Source organism: Buteo buteo, chromosome 26 (genome assembly GCF_964188355.1).
Source record: "Buteo buteo chromosome 26, bButBut1.hap1.1, whole genome shotgun sequence".
Classification (NCBI taxonomy): domain Eukaryota; kingdom Metazoa; phylum Chordata; class Aves; order Accipitriformes; family Accipitridae; genus Buteo; species Buteo buteo.
In genome coordinates this window covers 2,723,319-2,750,760 of record NC_134196.1, presented here as the reverse complement: position 1 = coordinate 2,750,760, position 27,442 = coordinate 2,723,319, and the positions used below count along the sequence as shown (strand labels likewise).

At 38.7% G+C, this 27,442-nt stretch overlaps 2 protein-coding genes across 15 annotated transcripts in view; one reads left to right on the top strand and one right to left on the bottom strand.

Annotated features, from left to right (window-relative positions):
- Positions 1–24,236, top strand: part of APAF1 (apoptotic peptidase activating factor 1) — a 60,419-nt gene extending 36,183 nt beyond the window's left edge. For 7 of the 11 annotated variants that reach the window (XM_075058012.1, XM_075058015.1, XM_075058017.1 and 4 more), the window contains one exon: positions 513–2,331. In XM_075058012.1, the coding sequence (XP_074914113.1) occupies positions 513–656 (144 nt within the window). In that variant the 3' untranslated portion in view covers positions 657–2,331. The other 4 variants (XM_075058027.1, XM_075058018.1, XM_075058020.1 and 1 more) reach the window with 4 other exon arrangements.
- ANKS1B (ankyrin repeat and sterile alpha motif domain containing 1B) overlaps positions 14,335–27,442 on the bottom strand; it is a 422,725-nt gene continuing 409,617 nt past the window's right edge. For 3 of the 4 annotated variants that reach the window (XM_075058028.1, XM_075058030.1, XM_075058031.1), the window contains 3 exons: positions 24,194–24,331; positions 17,506–17,673; positions 14,335–16,331 (listed from right to left, as the gene is read on the bottom strand). In XM_075058028.1, the coding sequence (XP_074914129.1) occupies positions 16,221–16,331; positions 17,506–17,673; positions 24,194–24,331 (417 nt within the window). In that variant the 3' untranslated portion in view covers positions 14,335–16,220. The remainder of the gene's footprint in view (positions 16,332–17,505; positions 17,674–24,193; positions 24,332–27,442) is intronic. The other variant, XM_075058032.1, reaches the window with a different exon arrangement.

Genomic DNA, 27,442 nt, shown 5'->3' with positions numbered 1-27,442 from the left:
ATGGTTTGAAATGTGTACATGATTGATCCTCTTGTAAGTCCAGCTAAGTTGCTGGTTTTTTTGTTGGTTTTTTTTTTTTAATCCAGCTATAGTTTCAATTATATTGTCTGGCAATGTCTCACGTATTTGTTTTGTTATATAAAAATACATAATCTTTTATATTTTGGACATGTTACAGTTTACATCTATTGATTGCATTTTGTGATGGGATAAAGGGCAGTACCTGAATTTATTATTTCGTGTGCTTTCCTGAAATTGAACAGCTTCAGTCTTTTTGAAGTTTCTTTTTATCTGAAAGTCTTATACCCCTAGTAACTTACACTCTAGTAAACATTTACTACTTAAGATTGCTTGTATTTTTATTTTTCATTCTACCTCTTTGGGGAAAGCAGTCAATTGGGCTTGCCATGCGAAGCCTGTTTATAAAATTTATTCTAAGCTTTCTTCAACTAACCAAAAGTGTGTTGGTTTGTTTTTGGTTTTTTTGTTTTTTGTTTTGTTTTTTTTTATAGTGGTGGAATGCAACTACTGGAGAATCCTTACAAACCTTCTACACGAACGGAACAAACCTCAAGTCAATACATGTGTCCCCTAATTTCAAAGTGTATGTGACTGTTGATAATCTTGGTATTCTTTATGTATTACAGATGTTGTGATTAATGTGCTGAAAACTGCAAAGATAATTCATTTTTTTTAAGCTGGAGACAAAATTCTGCTAAATGATTCTGACACTCACTAAGCTGTGAATTATATTTCATTGTTGTATTCATGATGTTTTCAGGTATATTAATGTACATTTATGCATGTTTTTTCAAATGAACTTGCATTTAATCTGGTTTTTAATAAGAATTATTATAATTCTTAAGTCTTATTTGCATCTTAAGTATGTTGCTTCCAATTTTGTAAGGAAATTTATATTAAGATTATTCAAATTAGTTGACATTAATATTAATAGTGAAAAAATACTAGGAATCTAATACTTTGAAATTGTATTTTGTGCTAAGGCTGATGGCTATATGCTCTCTAGCCATGAACACAACTGTGTAAGATGCAAAAAAAATTTTTTTTTTTACTGTGATGTAAGGGTTTTCATTTAGTACAGAATGGAAAGAATCAGGGACATCCTTCATTTGAAAAATGAAACTAGCTATCTTGGTGCTTGATGTTCAAAACAAATCAAGTAGCTGTTCAGTTTACAGCAGCAGTGCTTCCCACTTGCGGTAAGAACCTTCATGCTTCTAACCTTGTGGAGATGAAGTGCATTGTAACACATATGAGCTATTCCTATTAAGGGGAACACCCTGAGTCTTGTGTTCTCAAGGCAAAATCTGAAAGGATATTACAATTTAAATGGAAGAGATTGTGCCACATTTCCAGTCAAAGGGTGAATACAGCTAACCAGCTAAACTGAGAATGGAAATGGTTTAAAAGGTATATATTGAAAAATATAAGGAGGTGTGAATTTTAGTTATTTTGCCTTTCAGAATTAGCATTCAGTTCATACTATGGAGACATTTTACTGTTGTCAGCTTTGTTTACATGGGATTCTATGCACAGGGATCTCTTGCCTGGTAATATGTGATTTCCTTATGTGATTTTCTGGGGTTTTGTTTGGGGTTTTTTTGTTTGTGTTTTTTTGGTTTTTTTTTTTACAGTCTATTTATAGAGTCAATATAGGGTAGAAATGTTGACATTTTGTACTAATTATACTTTACATATCTTTTGTGAATAATTAGATAACAATTTTTCTTAGGTGCCTAGTAACCTTGTTTAGTAAATTGTCTCTCAACTGCTATGAGCAACTGCACAAGCATTAATATGATTTTCATATTTTTGTAGTTGGCAGTAGAACACTATCTAAGTACTTGATTGGAAAAAGTACATTAGAAAGTGTCTCAACTGGTACTGAACAATGAAATTCTCACTTTTATTATTTTTTTGTGTGCATTTCAGAAGATTTAATATACATTCTTAGTATTTTCCTGGCTTTGACAATCACCAGTTTTTCCTCTTTTTTAACTTAAAATTCCAGCATTTCTAAGGTGCTACTGAATACGGGTCAGTATAATTAAAGTACTGCTGGCAGAAATTTAAAGAGAAGAAGTTCAATAGAAAAAACATGATGTTTTGTATTCTAAGTATTTACAGAATTCAATAAAGATAATCCAGGCAATATTGGCCAAGTTGTAAATTAATTTGAATTCCTAAGTGTTGTTTGGGGTTTTTGTTTGTTTGTTTTTAATAGGGTAGGAGGGAGGGGGAGCGATGCCTCTTTTATTGTGGTTTTATTTTCAATCTAAACATAATGATGCTTTACAACCTACATCAAAAAATACTTTGGCAGGTAAGCAACAGTATTAAATACGAGGACAGAGGAAAAAGTGGACAAAGGGAAACTGAAGTCTTGGAACACATCCTGCAACGTTCGGGACAGATTTGCTTCTACTGTCTAGTTTGCACAGATCTCATCAGTCCCCTCCCCGAATAGCTGAAGATTCAAGGAGCAGGAAGCTCCACTTAGCCAGCGTCCCTTGATTGCGTAGGCTGTGCTGTCCTTATTGCACAGGACCGCGTCGGGCTGAACTCAGAGACCCAACGAGGTAAAAAGGTAACAGGATAAACGTTTCACGTGAGGAGCCAGGACAGAAAGTTGTCTTTTGTGGCAATGCTAATGAAACTCTGATGATAGGAAAAACCAATCATGGTTTAACGAAGAAAGTGAATGGTGTATGAGTGGAGTTCATAGATGATTTCAATTTTGAAGCGAGTAGGAAGCAAGTAGCACAGAAGCTTGAAGTGTGAGATAAATAGTGCATTCTTGAATTCTTCTGCAAGAATGACAACACGGCAGCATTATACTGGTTCCTGGAACTGAGGAAGCTGTGCTTCATAGAAGGTAGTGTTAATAGAGTCAGGATGGTTGCGTTCATGTGCAAATGTATGGAGTGGGCTGTAAGTCTTTGTAGCTGAGGTGGAAGAAGAGAAATAGCAATGAGAAAGTCTGAAGAGCTGAAGAACAGATACGATTTGCAGGAAGAGGATGACAAGTTTTAAATGAGAAATTGTTAAAATAGGGGCCAACCGAGACAGCAACTTCTTCAGTTTAGAATATTTAAGAAGGTTAAGGCAGTTTACTGTAATAAAAAATAAAGTCCTGCTGTGTCATTAGATTTAGTTGTTCTCTTTGATGTTAGATGTATTTTAAAGGAAACAAGAGAAAGTTTGGCCAGAAGCAATTTTTATGTAGATTGAACATTAGTGCTTCCATGATCTCTTGTAATTCAGATCAAATTGAATCAGTCTGCATTCAGATTTAACTAATGAGCATTGCCAATTTTTATCTAGTACTTTAACTGAAATTATAATATGCTTTTGTGTAAACAATTTTTAGGTACACTTCTTATACAGAAACTGATAGGCATCATTCATAAGTTTTGAGTGTCTTCACTTTGGCGATTAGACCTACAGCTCCTTCAAAAATCTTTTTTCTCTTTCCTTTATTAACAAGGAATTGTACTCACATGCAATACAGCTGCTCAAGAGGTTGCTTTATATTGCCTTGAACTGTACCATTCCTTTAACTATAGTGTCCCTTTCCCCCTCTCATCTTACATAGCTGTTTGAAATGGAACTGTGCCATTATTGCCTGAGGCTTTTCCATGTAAAGGTTTATAGATCTCTTGTAGTGCTGGAGTGTGTGGGTAGAGCTGGAACTCGTAACCTGTTGCCAGTAGAGGAACACCCTCCACCCCAAAATTATTCTCCCTCCCCTAGAAAATGATGCAGTTAAACTCCCTATTACAGAATGCTGTGTAAATTGCTGATTTTTTTTTTTTTTCATCCCCAATTTTTTATTTAGTGAAGTCTCTGTAAGGGACCCATTTCCCCAGGTTGTATCTGGTTATCTGTGTCCTTGTCTGCGCTGCTGAGGTGTTTTACAGAAGCTGATGCTTTTTGCAGGTTTCAGGGGAAAGCCAGGCTGAGAAAGCAGTCTGACTCGGGTGGTTTCTTCTGCCCTCCTGGGACAGAACATTGCAGGGAGGCCCCTCTGCCCCATCTTCAAGAAGCCAGTAAATCCAGAATACCAGTAGGTCAGAGAGAATTCAGGTATGTTCTTGCACTTGCCAGTAGAACATGACCCCCCCACACCAAACTGTTTGGTTGCCCTTTCTCCTTCATAGCAAGTACAGATGCCATGGCAGTGCCGGAGGGGCACAGAAGGCAGCCTTGGAGCTGGGAGATGATTTCTGGTGTTTCCCTCTGATAGGACACTCTGGTGTGTTTGTCCGCATTTTGCTTTCCTCCTCCTTCTGTCTGCTATGAAGACACAAATTTATTTGCGCTCATAGATGGTGATGATGAGGCCCAAGAGCTCTGGCCACCTTATTTCTGTTGTGATTTCAAGAAGAGCAGAGGCCAAATAGAGAACAGGCAGTGTGCCAGATAGCTAGAACATTTTCTGTGTGATTTTTGTGCTCAATTCACTTTGCTCTTTCAAGCTAGGAACGGTGGGACACAATCACTGGCTGTGCTGATATGCAAGAAGATGTTAAGCTGAGACTAGGCTTGTTTGTGGCCTGAACTCTGCAGTAGGTTGACCTCTATTTTTCAGCACTTCCAAAGCTGTTGTGCAGTGTGCTGCTATCCACGTCTTTGCATGTTGGAGTGGGTTTGGTTTTGGGGGGCGGGGGGGAGAGCTGTGGGTTTGGAGGAGGTGTGTTGGGTTTTCTTGGGTTTGGAGGGGGTTTTTTCCATATTAACTTACTGCGCACCTTTCTTCTACGGGGGCTTTTTATGAGAAACCTTGCAACTGGGTTTAACAGATGCCTAAGCTGGGCTGTTAGGGTGCATCCTAAAAGATCCAGTGAGTATAAAGGAGTAAGATTTTCAGTCTGGTTGTGTTATTGACAACTTCAGCACTTTCTATATCATCTCCTACAGTCACGCTCATGGGACATAGTGCAACTGTGTGATAGTTGGGCTAGTTGAACTCTAAGTGGCATGTGTGTGTTTATTCAGGATGAGAAAGCTAAAATATCTTCTAAGTGTTTCAGTAGGCAGTTTCTCTCTTGGGGCCTGACTGTTAACAGAACAAATTAGCTTCCTGTGCTTGTTTCCATTTAACAAACCATACGTTGTAGGTATAACATGTGCTCCGAGAACGGTTAGATTCAAGTCCTTCAGGCTAGAGAGTATTCTTGTTCTGTACTCAAGAGGGATCATCTTAGTACTTACACAGGATGCCACTATTAGACTGTGTGTTTATGTGTGTGGTATTTTTCACTTCTTCTATTTACTTCTTTCAGTTTATTTGTGTCTCTCTTTTTTTTTTTTTCCAGCTTTGTCCAGTTTCTCTAATAACATATGAACTCAGGTGAACTTTGAAAAACATGATGTTTAAAATTACTCAAAATGAGGCAAAGACAAATTTACCCAATCCAGCTGTGTAAAAGTAAATACGATGCTGTTTAGATAAATCTCATGTTATTTCTATTGCATAAATGCACACAAAGTGTGCTTAATATTTAAAATAACTTAAAAAAAGGTATTTTGCATTACTTGTGTTTCTAAAGCAATAGGCTCTTTTAATTATTCTCTATATATTTGTTCTCTATAGCAAATTTCATTTCTTTAGATAACAAGTATTCTCTAGCAAATGAGAGCAGAGTTTTCCTGTAGTTCTAAAAATCACATTATTTGTCTGTAATATTCTCCAAAGATAGTAATAACTGTCCATACTCCTCTTCCTCACTAGAGTCAATGTTCAGCTTTATGTGCATTAAGACTTTGTAGCCTGCTGGTTCAAACTTGTATTCCAGTGCTGAGAAATCTTAGTCTTGTCATGTCCTGAGAGCAAGTTTTCTGGTCCCAGAGAAACAATGACAGAGACATTTCTTTCTGTGCTTCCCAGTTAGAACCACTTAAATTCATCTTTTAGAACTATGATCAGTATTGGTTGTTGTTTATAAGCTCCTTAGCAGAAAATATACTTTTGGTTTAACAGCATTGCAATAATGCATGAGAGGAATGTTGTATTTTCAATGTGAGATTTGGAAATGCTTGGTTTTGTCTTTTTAACACTTCTTGGTTTGTGGTGTGGGTTTGTGGTTTTTTATGTTTTCTTGGGGGGGGGAATATTTTGATAGAGAATAGATGAATGAACAGACATAGGCATAGGTCAGTGAAAATCTGTCTCTAAATACGGATCAAACATTTTGCTTTAAAGAATCCAACCCGAAGCTGATAGTCATGTCTTGATGGTTAAGCACTCAGCACCTAGACAGTAATGTAAGATACACTTATGCAAGTTGGTAGCTCCTAGATTTCTCAATGTATTTGCGTGATTTCTTACAATGTGCTGTACACATATTCAGTACAGGATAGCAATTATGCTTTTTATACTTCCACCTGTAGAAAGGAGACTGAAGAAGTTGTGTGGAAGGGGTCTTATCAATATGTGACTTAAACTTCAGAACTGAGAAATGTGAGGAGGAACAGTTTAAAGAGTTTGAACATATTAAATGTTGGTTAAATTTTACCTCTATTTGAGTATATATTTAACAATAGCATAAAAAGAGGTCATCTGAGTGCATCTGAAATTTCAAAGCATTTAAAGAAATATTTTGAACATCTTGCAGATGTTGCACTCTCAGTTTCTCAAAGCCAAACAGTTGTGGTTTTGTCCACTCTAAAAATTATAGAGCAGATAGTAATTTTTTTTCGTTCTACAGTATCAGCTATTAAATTGCTGTTCTGACTCAGCAGCTGGTTTTTCATAATCTGGAGCACTGGGTTTGAGGTACATCTTCTGGGTACACGTTCATTCAAGAAGAACGGTAAGTGGCCAAACTGAATCTGTGGAAGAATAGTTTTTCACTGCAAGATGGTAGCAGTGAATACCTGTCAGAGACAGGTACAGTTCAACTGAACTACGTATGACCTGGAATTTTCTCCATAGCATATCTAGAGTATTTAAATTTGGTTAAAAATATATTAAACACAGTAGATGTCAATAAGCTAAAAGCCTACCAATTTGATTGTTTTATCTCCTTTTTCCAGAAATATCTTTGTTCAAAGGGTTAAACTTTTGGTTATGTTAGACATGGAAAAAAAGTCTATTCCTTGAAGTTATGGTCTGTTTTTCCTCTTAAGCCTCTACTAGCTGTAGAGCTCTTCACACTTTGCAGTTTCTCAAGCTGCTTTACCCCTCGTTACATCTCATATTTAGTCCTCAGTTCCTGTTGTCAACCTGCTTTCAAGGGGGGGTTCCACTGTTCAGGGTTCCAGTATTGGTAATGTTAGGGGAAGACTTGCTGCAACAATATTGTACTTCACTCTCTTTTATCACAAAATGGCTTTGTGGAATGGAGCATTTTCTCAGTTTATGTTCTGGATCTTTCTGGTTTCTTCAGCATGTATTAGTGGAAAAAAAAGAATGATCTTTAACAAGCTGTTAGCTAAGTGTATTATGCATCATACTGCTTTTTTTTGCTAAAATGAATCTAGGAAATTAAGATCACCTTCTCTGAAAATGATAATCCTTCCTATATTTTTTTAGTATTAGTTTGCATACACATTACATTTTCTGCTTTTCAAAAATTAAACCACAGTGCCTCCAGCTCATGCAGCTTGTACCTCCATTACTTATTTTGCTCCTTATTTGAGTTCTGTCGTGGGTTAGAAATCATTTTAGGATAATACTATGTATCTGTCCATGTGCTTGTTTTGTTAAGCAGGAACCTATCTGGAAAATGAGAATTTGATCACAGTAAATACTCTGAGCAGTTAGCAGCAAATACAAGAGGTCTTAACTTTGATATATTCTTCTTTCTCACAAAAGCAAAGTTTGGATATCTAAATTGGAATTGATAATTATGACAAGTAGTGAGGGGCTTTGAGCTTGGGTGTCTTCTGGTTTGAATGCGTTTTGTGCAACTTCTGAGTTCTAACAAAGTGGTTTTCCGTATTGAAATGACCACACCGAGATATTTTTTGCTATTTCTAAGGTGACTGTCTATTCATGGCTGTTGAGAGTCCTTGAAGGGAAATATTGGAAGTTCCTAAACACAGTCAAAACTTCAAAGCGAGAACAGCTGAATTGGGTATCGTAACCCAAGGACTGACTTGGTCCGAATGGGAGGACTGCAAAAATTCTTCCCCAGTGGAAGCAAAGGCAAAATTTAAGTGACTGCAGTCAGAGATCAGTAGCACAGATAATCCAGTAGCAGTGGCACGTTAAAGGTGTAACTGTGACGGTGGTGTTTGTGCAGTGGCTGACAGAAGCAGTACTTTTTTTAACAGTTAAGTGCTTTTTGCTTTCCATTTGAAATACAAGTTTTGCTCTTGCAGATTCTTGGACTTGCTTTTTCTTCCTCTAAGCCAGTTTTAGAGGCTATTTTGAAGAGGATATTCAACTAATTCTGGCATTTTTCCTTAAGAACCGAGTAAAGATTGAAAACTGGGTACCTTAATCTATCCTTCCTTTTCAGAGTTGTTTTTCCCGACAGATTCTTGCTGCATTAAACAAGTGAAGCCATATAACAAACATTTTGGTAATCAGGCCAACATAAAGTACTCATAAATTATCACCAGGCAGCTCTAAATCTGTCATAAGTTCTTACTGACTTGCTCACAGGAATGTTTATGTAATTGAAAGAAAATATAGAGAGGAAGTTAAGTCTCCTTTTTACAAGTTAAATCAACTACAGCGAGATGAAAAACACCCACACACTTGGCTTTGGATCAGCGGAGACGTTCTTGAAAAGCAAACCTTTATGAAATCTTTATTATGAAATCAAATGATGAAATCAAATTCAAAGTGTAAAAATTAGCAGTTTTCCAGGTGTCACTGATTGTACTCTGCTTGCATAATCTGTGTATAACAGGGTATCACCTTGACCAGGGAGTTACAGGTTTGGAATCATTCCAGGAAAACAATTTTTGGCATAGCTGGGAACAGAGATGTAATGTAGGATGTGTTAAAGCTGGGAATCATTGAAAGTCGTCCAAGGAGTCACAGTTCTGCAGATGTGAGAGGAAAAAAAAAAAAAAACCACCACAAAACCCGCTGAATGAGATGCTATCTTATGTGACATCCCTTAAAAAGAGGTGTAGAAGCTGCAGTGAAACACAGATAAATATATTAGATGTTTATGATACTTTAGAGTGTAATTTACAAATTACAAAGTAAAGTATAGGAGCAACTGATAGGGATTTGTTTGATCATTTGTCCATGATCTATAAAACCTTTGATGATAACGCTGCAGATGATATAAATTGGCTAAAGACTGAATTGCAAGATTAAGTAGCTATCACAATATGATGTGTGTCTGCTTTCAACATCTAACAGCATGTTTTTGTTACCTTATGGACAAAGTATAGCTTTGTCGTATGTAGTAGACTGAAGAATGCCAGTGACACTGCCTTGAAAATGGTGGTGTGGAATCGCAAGTGGATGGTGTCATCCACACAAACTCCAAAGTGTCTGCAGTGGTACGTAAACAGGGCTTGTGGGCACATAAAGAGGGTCTGTTGTGAAGGAGTGAGGAAGTGATCTATGTGCTTCATTAATAAGACATCAGCTGGAGTAGTGCCTATAGCTCCAGTATTTGTATTTCAGGGACAAAATGGATTTAACCGAAATTTAGAAGAGGACCACAAAAAGTGATCCATGGGCTGGGCAAAAGTCTTGCAGTGTAAAGTTTGAGTTGAATTTGTTTTGTTGAATTGGAGAGATGGCTGAGAAGTCACCTGTTAGTGAGGTGTGGGAGAGAGGCAGGACATTTCAGCCTTGCTGACAAAAGAATAACAAGTTCTATTGGTTGGAAGAAAAAAAACCAACCTTGGAAAATCATGTAAAGCAAGGGAATTCTTAATTTCTACTTCTCTACACAAAACTGAGTCTAAACAAACATCTCAAAAATACTCAGTCTCTACTTAAATGCTCCCAACTGTTCATATCCTTCAAATGTTATGGATTATTATAAAGCTAAGATCTCTATTCCCTTGCTCTGCATGTCTCACCTAAAAATAGATACAGAAAGGAACTTAAGAGACCCTCTGATAAAGTTCCTTGTCTCAGGTCTGCATAGTCTGTGCTAGGAGAGTGATTGTAATGAAATACCAAGATTCCGGGTTTTTGTTGGTCATCTGTGGATCAGAAAAAACTTCAGTCTTGTAAAGGCCAAATTATACAGTACATCTTTTCACCTTCCTTTGAGATTGGCCACTTCCTAAAGTGCAATTTGGAACACAGGTGAGCTGTGCCTTCAGGTGCGACAGGTATTCACTCATCTTTTTGTTTTCCTAGTGCAGTTTCCATGCAGACTGCATCATTTAATGACTAGACTGCCGGTTGGGAAACAGATTTCCCCAAAGTCAGATTGGCAGGGATAGCTTTCCCCCTCTTTTTTCTGTAGTATAGGGTGCAGGCTATGCGTTATCACCAGCTGGAATGACTTGGGTACTTCTCACTAAGGGCTTTCCTGCCATGTCAGGGGCTGGGGTTAATGATGGCACTTCAGTAGTTTCTTTTTTTTACTTCTTGTAGCAATCGGTTTAATTTTCTAGGTTTGAGGTATTTGGCGTAGGTAATTCTTGAAGCTGTACAAAATATAACTGAGTGAAATGTAATGGCTGTGACAGAGAAATGGCCGTGGTGAATGACCTAACATCTTTTCATATTAACCTCCACTCGTGCACAGCGTTCCCAGATACTTGGAGGTTTCAGTAGATTCACTCAACTCCAATGCAGAATTGTTTATCTGATCCGTCACTGATACCTTCCAGACAGTATATAACAATGTAAGTACATAAGGCTAACTTAACAAAAAAAATATAAATCTTCTTTGCTACATAAACTCAAGAAATAAGTAGTGCTAGCCTCAATTATATACATAAGATATTTTTGCTTAGGACACGCCCAAGCCCTTGATTTGGCAACCTATCAATTATCATTATCCAATAATCACAAGCAGATGAACGAAGACCACACTGCATCTAAAGCATTTTTTAAATTTGTGTAGTCTATTTCTTTTTTCCTCATGGTGTCACTATAGGATAAAGTTAATGCTCTTTGGGTATTCTCTATACTGGAGCGTATTTCCATTTCCTTTGTCTCCGACTTTCTGGATTTTCTATTACATGTTTAGAAAAGATGACAACAAATATACTGCCTTCAAATTTGGACATGTTCTCTCAAGCATTGACCATCCTTAACATTGTGTATGAATTTTTCCTTTTGTTTTTTAAAAGGATTTAATATTGGAATAAATTCAGCTTTCGATAAGGACCTGGAGAATTTGAGCAGTTCTTCTAACAACTTGAAGGTAGGAATTGCCATGTTTAAAAAAAATGACAAAAAGACATGTGTCTTACAATTAAGTGAGTTTATGATGTTAAATCTGTGTACATTTTCTGTGTGTGAAGAAGTAGTCTAAGGCCCTCAGTTTCTGTCTAAGCTTCACTTTTTCTTATGTGATTGCAAAGGGTTTTGAATTCAGCTTTCTTGATTGATAGAAAAAGTAGTTTTCTTTTCCAAGCTCTTGGTGGCAAGAGGGAGGGAGAGAATTTTGTTTCATTTACATAACGATAGCATTTTTGTCCCCCTTGTTGTTACCACTTTACCGAGACCCACATTCTCACAGATATCTAGGTACCTGACCACCACAGCGGAAAGGTGAAGGATGTGGCACTACCAAATGCATGTAAAATGTTAGGTAGGACTGAAGAGGAATTTCCTTGCGGTATCGTGTAAGAGTGGGAGCCAGGCAGGGAGATGCTGTTTCCCATTCCGGCATTTGGAGCATACCCTTCCTGAAAGGCAAGGACCGTAGGCCATTTCCCTGATTTCCCTTTTCTGCCTCTTCAGTAGGACAGCGGTGTTTGGGCTGGTTGCGTTCAGAATCGTAACGAGGATGAGCGTGACTGTCTAGTCAGTAGGAAGGAAATCATCCACCAGTTCCACAAAATCTACGTCCTAGTGTGAACTCTGGCTGCAAGTGAGTCTTGTACATTTGTCTGTTAGCTGGGCTTGTGGTCAGCCTCAGACTAGCCTGGGTTATCAGCTCACAGGTGTGAAAGTTAACTAGAACCAGTGTATTCAAGGGTGGACTCGATAGCAGTATGGTCAGTGTGCTAGTTCAGCAAAGAAGTTGGTTCATCTAAAGAAGTTATAGAGCTCTGAATAGTTAACAGAGCTTTTCAGCAGCAGCTTAAGTGTTATCCCCCTGTGCTTTCCAGTGAGCTGAAAATCCCATCAATACTTCCAGCAAGAGTCCTTTTTTCTCCCACTCTCTTCAGCTGGTCTTTTTACATGAGATAACAGATACCCCTCTTATCTAAGTGCCCACACCTAAATATTGTCTTTAATCCTTATCCCAGGTCTTTCACTTACACGCTCATCACTGCTACACTGTTCCTCCGTAGAGTCAACTGCTCTTTGGGCTGGTAGTTTGGAGACAGTTGAAGTTACTATTTCTAGACTGTTGTCTTGATGACATCCTAGACCTATCATCCTCCAGTGAAGTGGGACAGCTGAACAGCACACAATTGAAAGAATCTAGGGCAAAATTAAATAAGAGTTCTGCACGTGGCACAAACTGCCTGGTTTGATCTAGAATGGAAGCTACGAACTATTTCACAGTGGGATGTGAAAGTTTATTAGTTGTCTAGCATGCTGCTTTCTTTTCCAAAGGACTGACACAACCTCCTTTGTGACCTGCTAATTCTCTTCCCAACGGTCACCACTTCATGGCCATGCCAGTTTTTGATGCTGAGATGTTGGCTTCAAGCTGCAGGGCATATGGAACATCTGAGGTTCTGCTGGAGAAGCAGCCTCTCATAAACTTCCTGGCACAATACCAGAACCAGACATGCTGAGTGTCTCCTCCTGCCAGCTGCGGGCAGTAGCTCCTCTGGCTTTTAATAAACACCAGGCCAGGTTGGAGGAGTCACCATGTCCAGTCTGAAATGCAACGTCTGCTTTAGGAAACTCTCTACCTCCACCACACAGAATTTCCCCGTTGTTTTCCTCAGGAGTTTCTCCAGTCTTTAAGCCTTCTCCCAGCAGCAGCTTTTTTTACCTTGCATTATTAGAGAGCTCACTACCCAAATAATTCTCAAAATCCTTTGTCACCCACACTTACCTCACTTGGATTCCAATTTCCTTATCTTCTCATGTCAAATGCAATCTACTCCCATATCATCTCTCTTCTTTTGCCCGTTATCCATCCTCCCACAGTTGTTGCAACTAACTCCTGGTTTTGTAACATCCAAATGCTCCTATTTCTTCACATACTCTCCTTGACTGCCCCTGCTTCCCTCTTACTTTGAGTAGAGGTCAAGAATAGCAATTTTCCTCACTTTCTGATCTTTTGGAGGTGTCTGGGTTTTTCCCTACCTTCACTTTTAAGACTGACCATTGTCCCCTATTGCCTATACACTTCCAGCATACTAGGAACTTGAATGGAAAGTCACCTTGACCAAAAAGGACTAAAGATCAAGTGGTAACTGCTTTGGGTTAGTGCAGGTTTGTAGAAGTCTCTTTGGATCTGACGAAAGGAATGCTGAACCGCTGTCCCATGGCGGGGGGGACCCCACGGACTTCTCTCCAACTGGCTTACACGAGTATCAGCTAGTGAGGGAAACGTTTCCCTCCAAAATCCCAGGCTTCTGCAAATACAGAAGTGCCTTATGCCTGTTAATTCTTATTTCTCCTTCCACATTCAATTTATGTCTGCTGTGGAGTCTCCAATTGTTCACTGCCCCATCGTGTCCCAAAACTTTTCACCTGCCCCACCTGTCTCCTCTTTCATCAGTCTTGCTAGCCATCCTCAGTCTCTTTTGCCCCAATTATCTCTGCCAAACAAGTTCAGCTGCTTACCATGCTGCCTTACCTGCTTGACATCTCTTTGATGAACCTAGATCAAATTCTTCCTGCAAGTTGCCCGTTCTTCCCGTTGTTTCACTCCTTTCCCTTACATCTGCTTTGAGTTGTGCTGTGGCTCCTGTCTCACCCTTTAATTTTAGGGGTCACTGAGCTACAGAAGAGGTGCCCCAGTTTTATAGCCTGAAAATCTGGCCACTTTGTACTTTTGGTGCCTGAAGTGAACGTGTTTTACCGTAACTCCCTGTGCGAGTCTTTACAGGGTGCGATTAAATACGGGAAGTCAGCAGATCGGTAGTGCCCTGAAGAACCAGTTAATTAAGGACTTTGAAGTATTCACCATCTGTAAACAAAATCTGTATTTAAAACCAAAACTGTCTCCACAGCAGTGCCTGGGTTTGTGTGGGACAAGATCCAAAGCCCAGAGAACTCGGGGAAAGGAGAGGGGAGGACCCTTCACTGATTTCCATATCCTTTGGATCAGGCCCCGTATTTCCTTTAGCAGTGATAAAAGGATGCACAAAGCACTGGGACTGTACAACTTCATTTTATTTTGTGTGCTTTTATAGGATATAAATAAATGACAAAATTACAAAATTTATAACTGGAAGCCCAAGCATATTTACATAAGTATTTGTTGCAGTGAGGCTACTATTTACTGTTCTCCTATACAATTTTCCTTTTGGTACCATATTTTTAGTGTTATTTTTTTACTGTCAGTTGACTACGTACATATCAACAGTGAATAGGCAAAAATATGTACAAGGAACTATTTTGTTCAAGTAAATTGAATACTGTATTAAAAGTATGTCATCACTCAGCGCTATGATTAGGTTTAACTGAATCATATACAATTATCAGGTTTAAACCAAGTTCAATTATCCATTTTTTTTGGAATTTACCAACTGATGATTCTAACTGAAAACCTCAGCTGGATATGAAATAATAATTAAAAAAAACATTAAGACAACCACACAATTTATCAATATCTCTATAATGAACTTCAAAATGATTCACAATTTGACTGGATAGAACAATATACGTTAAAATGTCATTTTTCTCCTATAGTGATATTTGTACTGTTATAATTTCAGTTCTACATAAATATACATCATGGTATTATACAAATACTCCACAGACATTAAAAAAATTAAAACACTTCAAAGAAAATGTAAGTAAATCTTATTTAATCAAATCTTAAGCAAATGCTTAACTATTTTGTTCCATGAAAACATTTTTATTACTTTGGAATTTTTTTCTTTTTCTCATTATTTTTATTTAGAAAATGTTTTGCAGTAGAATTTTATCAACACTCTTCCAAACAAGCTTTCTGTGACAGAAATCTTGATAGCAAAATCCATGGTTTTGACTTTTTTTAGAACCACTGAGATTATTTTTTAAAAATACTATTAGAATTCATGGCTATAGCAATGTTGAACTGCATAAACTGTATGTAGGTGTAGTAGAATGACCATTTCACTTCATTCCAGACTGATCACATGGAACATCCAGTGCACTGATGCTACAACTCTCATAATTTCCATAATGCTGCAATAGCAGTGGTTTACTTAACTTTAAAATAAACACTATTTGTCATAATTAATCTGGCTTCCTTCCATAAATATTCATATGTTTTCCTATAGTACTTCTCTTCCATAAAAATATCTAATAAATGTTTTCTGTGCATTATTAATAACTTTTTCTAACCATTCATAAAACTCTGATCCTTTGTTACAATGCAAGAGGTTCCTATTTCTGTAGAGGATCAAAGGACACCAATGATTACATATAAAACCAGCGCACACAGAAATCAGGGTGCCTAATTTCTTGTCACTTTAATGAGTTCTTTATTCAACACAGTAATTATTAATGAATTCAGTGGTTTCACAAATACTCTATTTATTAATTCTGGTTCTACTTCAATTAAAAACTGCCAAGATTTAAATAAAAAACCAATCAAATATTCTACTCAGAGGCAGCATTAGTGTTAGTTTAGAGACCTTTTGTTTTTCTTAAAAAGTAGAATTCTAAAATAAGAAATCAAAGAAAGCACTGTGGCAGAGTCACAAGGGAGAACTGCGTGAAAAATAAGGTTTCTCACTCCTCTTGTGGACTGTAATTTGAAAAGTCTTCGTATAGTGTCATTCTTCTGTCAGTGCTGCAGGAAGAAGAACATCACCAGAAATGACCGTCAGCCTTTTTTGTTAGTTACAAGGCCACTCATATACAGTGCAGTCTTCCTCTCTGCTGGATTGAAACGTTGCCATAAAGGAAAGGCTGTGCTGTGACTGCTTGGCGTGCAAGGCACAACAAGGAACAGGGGGACAGTTTTGTATCAGAAAATGGTAGTTTCATACTTGGTATTAATGCCTCTTTTGGCTTCTTGTCCAGGTTCAACAATCCATGGTAGGTTCGCCAGAGTCTTTTGTTCAGAGGGATCTATCTGCTTTAAGACAAACGCAAACATACAGACGGGTTACCATCTCTGGGCACAGCATCGCTAGCAGAAGTTTTTTCTTTAAACGAATAGAACACAGAACACATCCTGTATCGACAACGTCCTACAGCAGCGAGTGCGGCGGTCTACGCTCCCACGTACCCACGGTTGCCCTCTTTTTGCGGTTTAGATCAGAGCTGTGTCCACCCCCAAGCTATAGGGCATCATAGTTCGTTAAAGCCATCCTTGATCCTACGAAGTCCTTTTGCTACCGAGACAGACGATGGCATCAGGAAATGTTCTTGCTTAAAATTTTATGGAGGAAGATTCTGTGGCAATGGATGACAAAGTGTACAGTCATACATTTTTTTCCCCTTCCTCTCATCCAAGAATTAAATATCACAGAGCATGGCTCTCACTTTATAGCCAGTGAATATGATACAGTGTGCAGTCATTTTTCCCCTTTCCCTCCCAGATCACTTGTTTTAAAATAGTTTTCATAATTTTTTTTAAAACCTCTACCATAAAAGAGTATTTCTCTGTCACCTATGCACTTCAGGAGGGCACTTTAAAGACAATATGTAAGTTCCAATGAGCTTGGATTCTCAGGCGTTTGGGATTCCAAAGAAAATATTGAATCCCAGTTTTAAAACAGGAGGGTCTGTTGAGGGTCAGAAAAAAAAAAAAAGGGAGGTAAGAAAAGAAGTTGCTTGGTATGACAAGACAATTGTAAATTGATTTGGATTTGTAATTTGATTGGGATACACATGTATTGATTGTGTACCAAAGAAGTTTGGTGGGGATTTTATTTCTCAACAGGAGATCAGGAAAGTCCATGGATCCGCAGAGTTTTAGAGGTCTGCATTGGCTGTGATCCTCAGCACTTAAAAACTGGATTTAGACCGAATCAATTAAAGCTCTGCAATTACTATAAAAAATATATGCACAACACTAGCCAAGCAACTTCTTAAACTGGAGGAACCTGAAATGAGCAGTTGTTCGAAACGGCTGCCCATGCTGCAGAGACACAACTTATACCGGCTGATGAGCAGAGGTGGCACGACTGAGACACGGAGCGTTTCTGACTCAAGAGGTATATTTATTTATACGGCTTCTAGTGTATCAACTCTTAACTGTATAGCTGAATTTCATTTTTCTGCATGCACGACTACCTTCTACTTACCACTGACTTCCGAATACTAACACGTGGTTTGGGAATAGGTTTGGAGGGTTTGTTTTCAAAGCTTTCTGGGAGGGTTGAAGAATGGCCCCCTTTTCGTGCTTGTAGTGCAAGCTGATAGGCCACCTCAAATGCTTGTCCTAGTGTAAGAATGATTTCATAAGCTAAATTCTGGAAAAAAAACAAAAACAGTTAAAATTGGAGTGAGGTTGAAGTACTGTCAGATACATGAAGTGGGGTAGTACTGGCTACAGAAGTGATTTCTAATGTAAATAATTAAAATCACCCTGGTAATAACTTCGTAAGCCTCTGCAATATTTACATCTGTCATTTGATTTCTCATTGATGAAAACCAATCTAATACTGAAAGTCATTACTTCTAAAAACCTTGAAAAACATTGTCTCACTAAACATGAAACCAGGAGTGGGTGAGTGTGTGTCGTCTCTTTTTAGAACAAGTACGTTAACCCCCCCAGCTCCCACCCATCTTGCACTACTGCACCGCTCTGACGTTCAGCCTGGCTCTATTTCAGAACTCCTCTGCTGACCCGTCCTCCTCCAGAGCTGGCAGCCTGACGCGCGTGCCTCGGGATGCTCCGTGCTCCCACCGAACGGCCCGGGAAGCAGATGCAGCGTTGGTGCGACGCTTCCAAAAGGACAAAAATCAAATGTCGCGAGCGCACGCTCTGCTTCACAGATGCAGGGCACCTATAAAGTCAGCGTTCCGCTTCAGATGCACGTTTCCAGTGCTGGGGAAGCCTCGTGCTTTTGTTTTCTAGAAGTAGAAATGTTTGAGCTTAAACCGGCACGTCAGAAGACTCTTGTAAGTAGGGGCAGGGGGGTTAGCGTGTATCTCCAAAGAAGTCAGGCTCTTAAGACTAAGACCAGTTTGGTGGTACAGGTAGAATACTTTAAGTTCTCATTACATATGTGGAAAAAAACCTGTTGAAAGGTTTTTAAAGCATGAATGAGGAACCAGGAGGTTGGTATAAATATTTTTTCAGTACAGTTTACATCTCTGAAAAAGCAGCTCTGAGTTTCAAACTTGACCCTGTCTAAACTGCAAGTGAATTTTGATGGCAGTTTTTCTTCAGGTTTGTGGGTTTGTTTTGGTGTATTTATTTCTAGGTTCCTACTAGAGCCTATTTCTAGGCTACTAACTTGCAATAATGTTTTGAAGCCCTGCAGAGCAAATGCAAGCCTGCAGGCTTGCCTCCTTATGTCCTACAGTCTCCTCAGAATAATTCATAAATCTTTGCTGTAATTCGCAAGTTACCCTCTGCTTCCTCAATCTCTGTAGCCCATAGTTGGAAGCAACCCTGCATTGCTTTGAAACTAGGTGTTCCCTTAAAATTCCCACGTTTCTGATGTAATTTTAAATGAGATGATATCTCTTTAGCTAGTCAAGTCTAATTTTGAGTTTGCAATAAGCCAGAAAGCAATGTAGGACACTTGGAAGGACACTTTCTGCCCTTCCATCGTTAAAGCACAGTTAAAAGGATAAGCGTTTTATTTCATGCCCTACACTGTAACTTTACTGTAGTCATGAAGAAATTCCATCCCTTTGTTATCACACATGTATACTGAGATAGTATAGGCTAAATTCAGCATTTTTAGCTCATTAGAAGAGCTTCTTATAAAGGTGCCAGGTCTGGTCTTTGTTAGGTCAGACAGAAAACAATTATATTCCTCCACTGGGATATGCTCTCAGCTGTTACCACTGCAGTCACAACAGCAAGCTAGCCAAAGTTTCATCGCTTCCCAAATAAAAATGTCTGCCTGATTTGATAGCAGTAGTCTCCCACTTGTCTCCCCTTTAACTTAAGGGAACTGGCCAGGACTGAGAAACACTGAGGATGCAGTTTGCCAGTGGAGTAATAAATGAAAGACTAAAGCAACTATTATAAAGTGCCCTGCCTTTTAGCAGAACGCTGGCTATGGAATTAAGACCAACAGAGAGTATAACTGTTAAAAATGTACAGAATAATATTATTTGAAATGGAGTACGCCTATAAGTAGGACAAGAATATTATTCTAAAGACATCTTAATCAGCTGTCGTAACAGTAAGATAGTGTACTATATCATCATGGGGTTGTCTACAGTGGATATTATTATTGCTAAGGAATACATCAACAGGACAGGGTGTAGAAATGGCTTGGAGAAAAAGCAGACTATAATACTAGTGGGACTGAAAAAACGCACCATCCAGTGTGGCGTACAAAAGGGTCACAGAGACAGGCCTGAAAAAGCTGTGAGATAAGAGCGGAGACAAGCAGAAAGTTTGCCATGCTGAGCCATAAATCTAGTCTGGGTCCTGCATCTTGTCAGAAGTCACTATGATTTGTTTTCTTTTGTAGTCTGTAAAATGAAAAAATAGGCCTGCCTGGAGCCTGAAAGCCATGGGAAACATGTAACTGTTTCTATGGTTAATAAATATTTGAAATATAGCAAATAAAACAGAACATTCACCTTTCTGTTCAATATTCAAAATGTAAACTGAACCATAACATGTACATAAGTTTCATACATTGTGTACTGTGGTAGAGCCTTGATGGAGAGAAGTCTGCAGATGGAGGCAAGGAGGGCTTTAAAATTGTACCTTGTAAAATTTAAAAAAGTTATCTGAAAAATTGTATTTTGAAAAAAACAGCAGTAAGTAAGTTTGGTTTGAAGAATTTTTCACCTGTAGTACTAGGAGAGGATTATGAGGATTAGAGTTGGTATGGATTCTTGCAGGGGCTATACCGGAGAGGTAAGAGAAGGATTTTCTTGGGGATGGGGTGGAAAACCAAAACCACAAAATCCATTGTGCAATTTCTTCTGAGAGACTGAGGAGACTATTTGAATTTTTTACATGTGGCATAAAAGGAAGGAAACAGGTCTGCCCCTCCAAAAGACGCTTAGCACGAAAGTTGTAGACCCTGTGCTCGCTGTAGAAGACATTGACCCTTACAGCATCCCATCAAGCTCCTTAGAAAGGTGGAAAAAATTTTAGGACTGCGGTGCTTCTGCAGCTGCTACAGTCCTGCTCCTTGCTTGGCACAGCACAGAAGGAACGTGAGTAAGCTAACGCCTTTTAAGCAACAATTTCTGGGAGATGAGAAATTGAATTCAATTGCCTTGTTTGCCATGTAATGTTACAATTCAATGCCCCAGCGCAAGCCTGAGTCAGGATTCTTCAGCTGCTTTAACTCAGCCAACCTATTACAACGGCTAATTGTTTTCTTACATTTTAACTGGCTTTTTTACTGTGTTAAGTTGCAGCAGGCACTGCTTCTTCATTGCATTGTAATGCTTCTATAAAGCTATGTTGAGGCTTTGAGAATATTTTGAGAGAGAGAGTAAGATCTCTGTCTTATGAGCTATAAAAACTTAAAATGTCACTTGCAAAGGAATTTTTGGAAAAACTAACGTTTTGCCTTTTGGGGCTAGCGCTTTTGATGTAATGGGGATTTTATGGGTTTTTGCTTTTCAGTGATGATTTTTTTTTTTTCTTCTTTAAGATCAATGACAAATGTGATCTTTTTTGAAGATTGAATTTACTGAAGAAGTTTCCTTTGGAGCTCCGCAGATGATTAGTGTGAGCTACCCATCACATCGGATGTGTAGGAATGTCAATTAGGACACCCTGTGTTCAAGGTACTGAACTTAAAATGGCAGTTGGCAAAATCGAGCAGAACAGAGTATATGGAATCTTTACTTGAAAAACCTGAAAAATCCCAACCCAGTTCAAAATATGCATCCCTTGGGATGAAATCAGTTGCCTACTGTTTAGTCATACTAGGGTCTTCAAGGCCAAATGTAGAGGAATTCTACTACAAAAGCCTGACAAGAAGGGAAGGTTACTTACTAGTAGCAGGAGTTATGAGTGATGCAGAGCTGACATACCTATACATTAACAGTGTTAAGTACACATATGCTTTATCCTTCCAGACCACAGATCTTTTACTTTTGGGTGGATCTAGAAAGGGTATTTGTCTGCACTTTCCACTGTGTCAGCCTTTGTGCATTTGAGGGGAAGAAAGCTCAGCTCGCCAAAGCTGGTGTGATGAGACCAACATGGTTGGCATTTGCTTGCCATGGCTGTGGGCTCCTGGGCCGCATGAGATTTTCGTGATCAGGCACTCTGGCAACTTAAATTCTTGATCCTTTCTCATTTGGGATTTAAAGCAATTGTGGATGGCAAACTCTTCTGAATCCATCTCTCTCTTTTAATACAGCACAGAAAGAGATCTTGTATGCAATGGGAGGATGGAAACAGGCCTTCAACGTGGGCCTTCATGCCGTTGTAAAAGCCATCGATGTAGATGAGAGAGGAGCGGTTCGTTTGCTCATGAGCTGAAAGCTCCTTGTACCAAAGTGTGCTCCACCTCAAGAAGTCTGCCAGGAGCAACTGAAATGTTTCACATATTCCACCTCATATGCCCCAGAGAGGGGGCTGCCTGGGCACGCTGTCTCAGGGTACTGCGAAGAAAAGACGTTTGCTGTTCTGGAGACATGGGGATGCCGCGCTGACTGTACCTGGATGATCATATGGACAGAGAAAAAGTCCCCTAATCCCCTGGAAGAAGGCAATGAACAGAACTTTGAAACCTGAATGCATGCTTTTTCTTCTCTGGTAAGTATGTATACTAGCAGTTTCCAATTCTTATCCAGCTTAAGTCTATGCAACGAACGACAAAAGAATACAGAAAAGAAGAAAAAAGTCTTTGTGTTATGCAGAGCACCAGTCTAATCCTTGGCACAAGCCAGAGCGGAAATTGTTCCAACTTATGCTGGTTGTCTTCTATTCATAGGTGCATTGGGCAATGAAGGAATATCTGATAGAAATTACTTTGGATGTCTCCCACATGTGAACCGGAATTCGGTATAGGAACTGTTACGGTTTGTTTCTCCAGAGGAATCCTCCACTGGTAGTTTTAGGGCTGGTTTATAAGTGAATGAGAGTGAAGTAGATTTCAAATATTGAGCAATAAATCCTCTTCTTCCCCCAAACCTGGTCCCCTTCAATATTCTTTAATCAAGTCTGATGTTTTTGCAATTTTGTTTGTAGAATTTTAACTCTGAGTAGACAAGTTACATGTACAGTCACTCCTAAATAGTATCAGTATCAATGCTGGTAGCTGACGTCACTACACTAAAATGCTTTCCTATCTGCAAAAAAATTGTTCTTGCCCACAGTTCCTGAGGAACTGAAGGACTTAAAAGAGTGAAATTTCTTCATACCATTGCAGGTATTGTATTACCATAATAGATACGATTTAAGATGCATCTTTTTTACACCTTAATGTGGATTTCTACCATTTCAAACCTTATTTTTCTTGATGTGATTGGAATTCTATCCATTGACAAATGGGTAGGATTGTTTCTGCTAGCAAACTGGAAGGTCAGGCTAATATACGTCTTAGACTTTAAATAGAAAATTTAATTTACTATATGCTTGCATTCTGAATACCTAGCTATTTTTTATGGAGCTTGTACTTGCATCAAAAATGCTAGATCCTGAGAAATAAAACAACACAAAAAGAGAATATTTGAGTAGGTAACACAACCCCCCCACCCCCCCCGATTATGTTGCAGGAGAAAACTAAGTTAAGACAGTTAGACATTAAAATTTCTGTATTGCTTAAAATAGCCATTTAAAGTGCTTGGGGTATTAAATGCTCTTCCTAAGGTATGGGAAGTGAGCAAAATGTTGCAGTTACTCCTGGATTGCTATTCTTTCCTTGCCAAGCAAGGAGAAAATGAATTTCATCTGCTCTACCTGGGTCTACGTTTGTGCTTGATTATTAAATCTATAAATGGAACTGCAGTACTTTGAAACCATTAAGAAGTATTTAAATGGATCAGGAGAAATAATAACCTCACTCAATCAGTCTAATTTCAGTTGATTCACTCATCGCTAAAATCTATATAATGTAACATCTTGTTGACCATAGTCTATTTTTAACACAATTTTGAAGTTTTTTCTACTCCCTGTGGACACGAAAATGTCAGCAGAGAATTTCAACAACAGAAGCACTGAACCAAAACGCTAAAATTCCTCCTAACCTACCTTCCTGTACATCTTGTTATTTTAACTCTCCTACATGCTATCGCTCTGCAGTGACTCTTTCCCCAGTCCCAAACAAAACGCCTCAATTCAGACAGCTCTATTTTTTTTTAAACTTAGATTCATGTAAGCATGTTTCAAGAATTCATACACATTATACCATATTAAAATAATTTTTTCTTGAAGGATTTTAAAGTTTTAATAGCCCCTCAAATTCCTCTTGAGCTTAACTCAAAGGGTAAGTACTCCTGGAAGTTTTGGACAGTAAGCCCTCTCAGTCCTAAAAATTAGAGCCACTACTCATTTCACCAAATTTAGCTGAAAACAGCATGACTGATTAATTGACATGCGTCCATGATTTTTTGAAACACTAGTAGTCCTTGCATCACCATCTGAGAAGCATAAATGGAGATTACTGAGGTGAGTTATTTCAGATGGGAAATGAGATAATTTCAGAGAAAATCTTCGCTCTTCTCCAGAAATGTCCTTTTACTATCCCATAGCAGATTAGTCTTTTCATGTGGTAAATAAATGATACCTTCCATTAATTACCATATACCCTGAAAATGTTTTAACAGAATTAAAGATGTATTACTGTTACAAAGAACCATTAAATGAAGGATATTCTGTAAACTGACCACATCAAACGCAGTGAATACATGGCAGTAGTGGTGATTAGTCTTCAAGTCTTTAGTGATGTACGCAAATGTAGAAAGGTCTTCAGGGTCTTGTGCAGCGCAGGAAATGTTACGGATTTCATGTTCAGCAATAATATTCTGTTTAAAAAAAAATATTTTCAATCAATTTAGGAATTAAATGTAAAAGAGCCATAAAAGGGGTGGGGTTAGATTTGCATTTTGCTGTGCTGAAGTATTTCAGAAGTTTCTTAGCAAGATGAGAGTCAACACACCCCACGTGTGATATTACAGAGGTCATTGGAATTTTGACCCTCTCCAATGATGCCTAAACCTGCTAATAATCTGGTAGGAAACAATTACATTCTAGCGTTTTCCCTATGAGTCTGCTTGAGTTCTGTATAGTTTATTCAGTTTATTCAGTGTCCTATGACAAAGGGACACCTTTCCTGGCATACAGCTGTAAATACAGTTTCAAAACACTACACAAGCATCTTACGATGCTGCTGGTTTTCTGTATAATGATCACTACATGACACTGGTTCAGTCTACTGATGGACAGGATCTAGTGAAACCCAACAGGCTCAATATCCAGGTTTTTGCACTTGTTTGACAAATTTCAGCTATACTTTTTCAAGAGGAAAAAACAAACCACCAAACATCACTTATAACTGAAACCCTGAGCTCTTGAAAGGCTTCTGCTTAGTAAAAAGATAACTACAGGAGGATCTGGCAACTTTTCTCCATTTACTGACAACAGCATCCTGTAAGAGAGATGTAGAAAAATTAAACCATTCATGCACCGAGCAACACTACTTGCAACAGCCAATGTAAGCTATAGCATACTATTGAGATAAAGGTGGGGCATGGCTGTCTGATGAAATAAAAAAAAAGCTGTCTTAAAGCTTTGGAGAAAACTATGAATATTCATTACATAAATTGCTGATATGTAATTATTGTGTTCAGGCCAAAGGAACCATGAAGCCAGAGAAGAAGATACTGCAGAGCGGCTTATGATTAGGCCTTGTTTCAGCAACACACGCATTTCCAATGATTTACTGAAACAGAAGGAGGATTTATTGAATATGAATTTACTTAGCTGTTAGTTTATACGCTTTTCGGAATTATGGCCCTGCTGGCTGTAGCTCTGGCTTTTCCACAAAACCCCAAAGTGAACAAGCCTGCTGCAGCATGACGTCGCTATTGCACCACAGAACATGGGACGTCCGTAGTGTCCCGGTCCCCGCAGAGCCACTGTTTGCTGCTGTCCAAGTTAAAACAATCTCTCAGCATCTGTGGTTTTCCCTCACCCCTCTCTTTTCCTTCCCACCTCCTCTCCTCCCCATCTTTTTTTTTTTTTTCTTAAGGAACAGGAAATATATGCAACTAAGTCACTGAAGGTGCTTTGCCATATCTTCTTTCATTTGCTAAGTGGCAACCTTCCCCCTTGCATGTAGGTGTCAAGTTTTCAAAAAGACACATTAATATATCTAATTGAAGAAATGGCTTAGGAAAAATCTTAATAAAAAGCATTCCAAATTTCAAATTATGGAAAAAAATGAGATAAGGAAACCATTACTGAAGAAATGAAATAATCCTCTTAATCTTAAATTGTTGCAACATACTTGATTATTTCTCTTTAATGCATTATTCATAAAAATGACAAAACCAGTACTTATGTTTCAATATATGCCAATTTATAATGACATGTATAAGCTCTGCTTAACAATCACTGGCTTTTTATGTTACTTTAAGCATTTTATTTGCTTTTTTCTCAAATTGATAACTTTTACCCTCAATAAAGATTTTGATGAGAATTACAATTATACGAAACCCAGGGATTTATTTAGATAGCCACAGATATACTTGTAATACACTGTCATTGATGTTGTATTGGCAACATTGCAGTTTAGAAGGCAGAAAGAATTAAAGCTTGGAAGGTCTTAAAATCATGTAAAATATTTATGCCAAATCATGAGCCACAAAGTAATGAGCTAAGTTACGCAGGCTATGTGAAGAGAGCTCTGCTATGCTGAAACTTTTCTGAGGTGACCTTGGGTTGACACAGGGCTTTGCTCTTTAGTCAAAACTCATTTTAGTCAAAGATTATTTTAATGTTTTAACTTTAAACCAAGTGAAGTTTGGATACGTATCCATATCATGTTTGTTTCGAATAAAGTAAGCTATACCAAAAATAAATCTTCTGGATGAAAATCAGTAGTGAAATTGAGCTTTTTCCCTAGCTTCTATAGGATATCCTCTGTGATTGCTTTTCAAAATTAAACATGCTTTCAGTGCACGCGTTTACTGTTTCCTGGGGTCACTACTCTGGTAGACCCACGGTCTTATTCTGTGGAAATGACAAGGCTGTGAACCAGCTCGCTGCTCTGGGTACGCTCCTCAGGCTTTGACCGACACTGTACAGTCGTCATTCTAAAAACTGTCACTCCGTTTGGCAAGAGAAACCTCCGGCGCTTCTCAAAAAGCAGGGAGGCTGAAAGTCGGCTCTGGTTCTGCCAAGGAAATACCTTGGAGAGATCAGGTTTTTGCTAAGCAGCCTTCCTTTTGCTTGCCTACCTCCTGTCAGACAATCCCCCTCCTGGCAGAAACCACCCAGAAGTTAGGGTTAGCTGTGACCCACGAGAAAATTCTGCAAGCCTGCTTTTTTCCTAAGCAGCAATTTCTTTCTGGCCTCACTCGCAAAGAAATGGTGTCATGTCAAAGTGGTGTCATGCCAAGCTTCAAGGCGCCACTGAAATAGCTGTCGTGGAATGAGGTCAGGGCCCCTTTGTCACCTGAAGCTTTGCCTGCTACGACTCGGAATACAAATTCTTAGCTTGGTGGCATAAAGGAAAAGGATGAACAGCCATGAGAGCTGAGTTTTCAAGCACATAACTGCTAGCTATTTTTGTCATTAAAAAGTATGCATTTATTGCTAAGTGGTGCCCAGCGCTATCAACTATAAGCTCGTATGGAAGCAGTACAAGTCTGAATAGGATCTCACCTTCGTGCTAATCTGTTTTGGGTCTTGAAGGAATTGGGTACAGCACACTGTGGACCAGGATGACAACAACGCTCCTGGGAGAGTTGCAGGCTATTACCTGGTTTTTACAGAAGGGAAAGGCAGTGCAGATTTTGAACTGGAGAGAAAGCAATCTACCACTTGAGAAAAAACACAGGACCGTGGCATTATTTACCTCCATCAAATACATCTATTGCGCTACTAGGCACAAGATTTCAGTGGGACTGGTC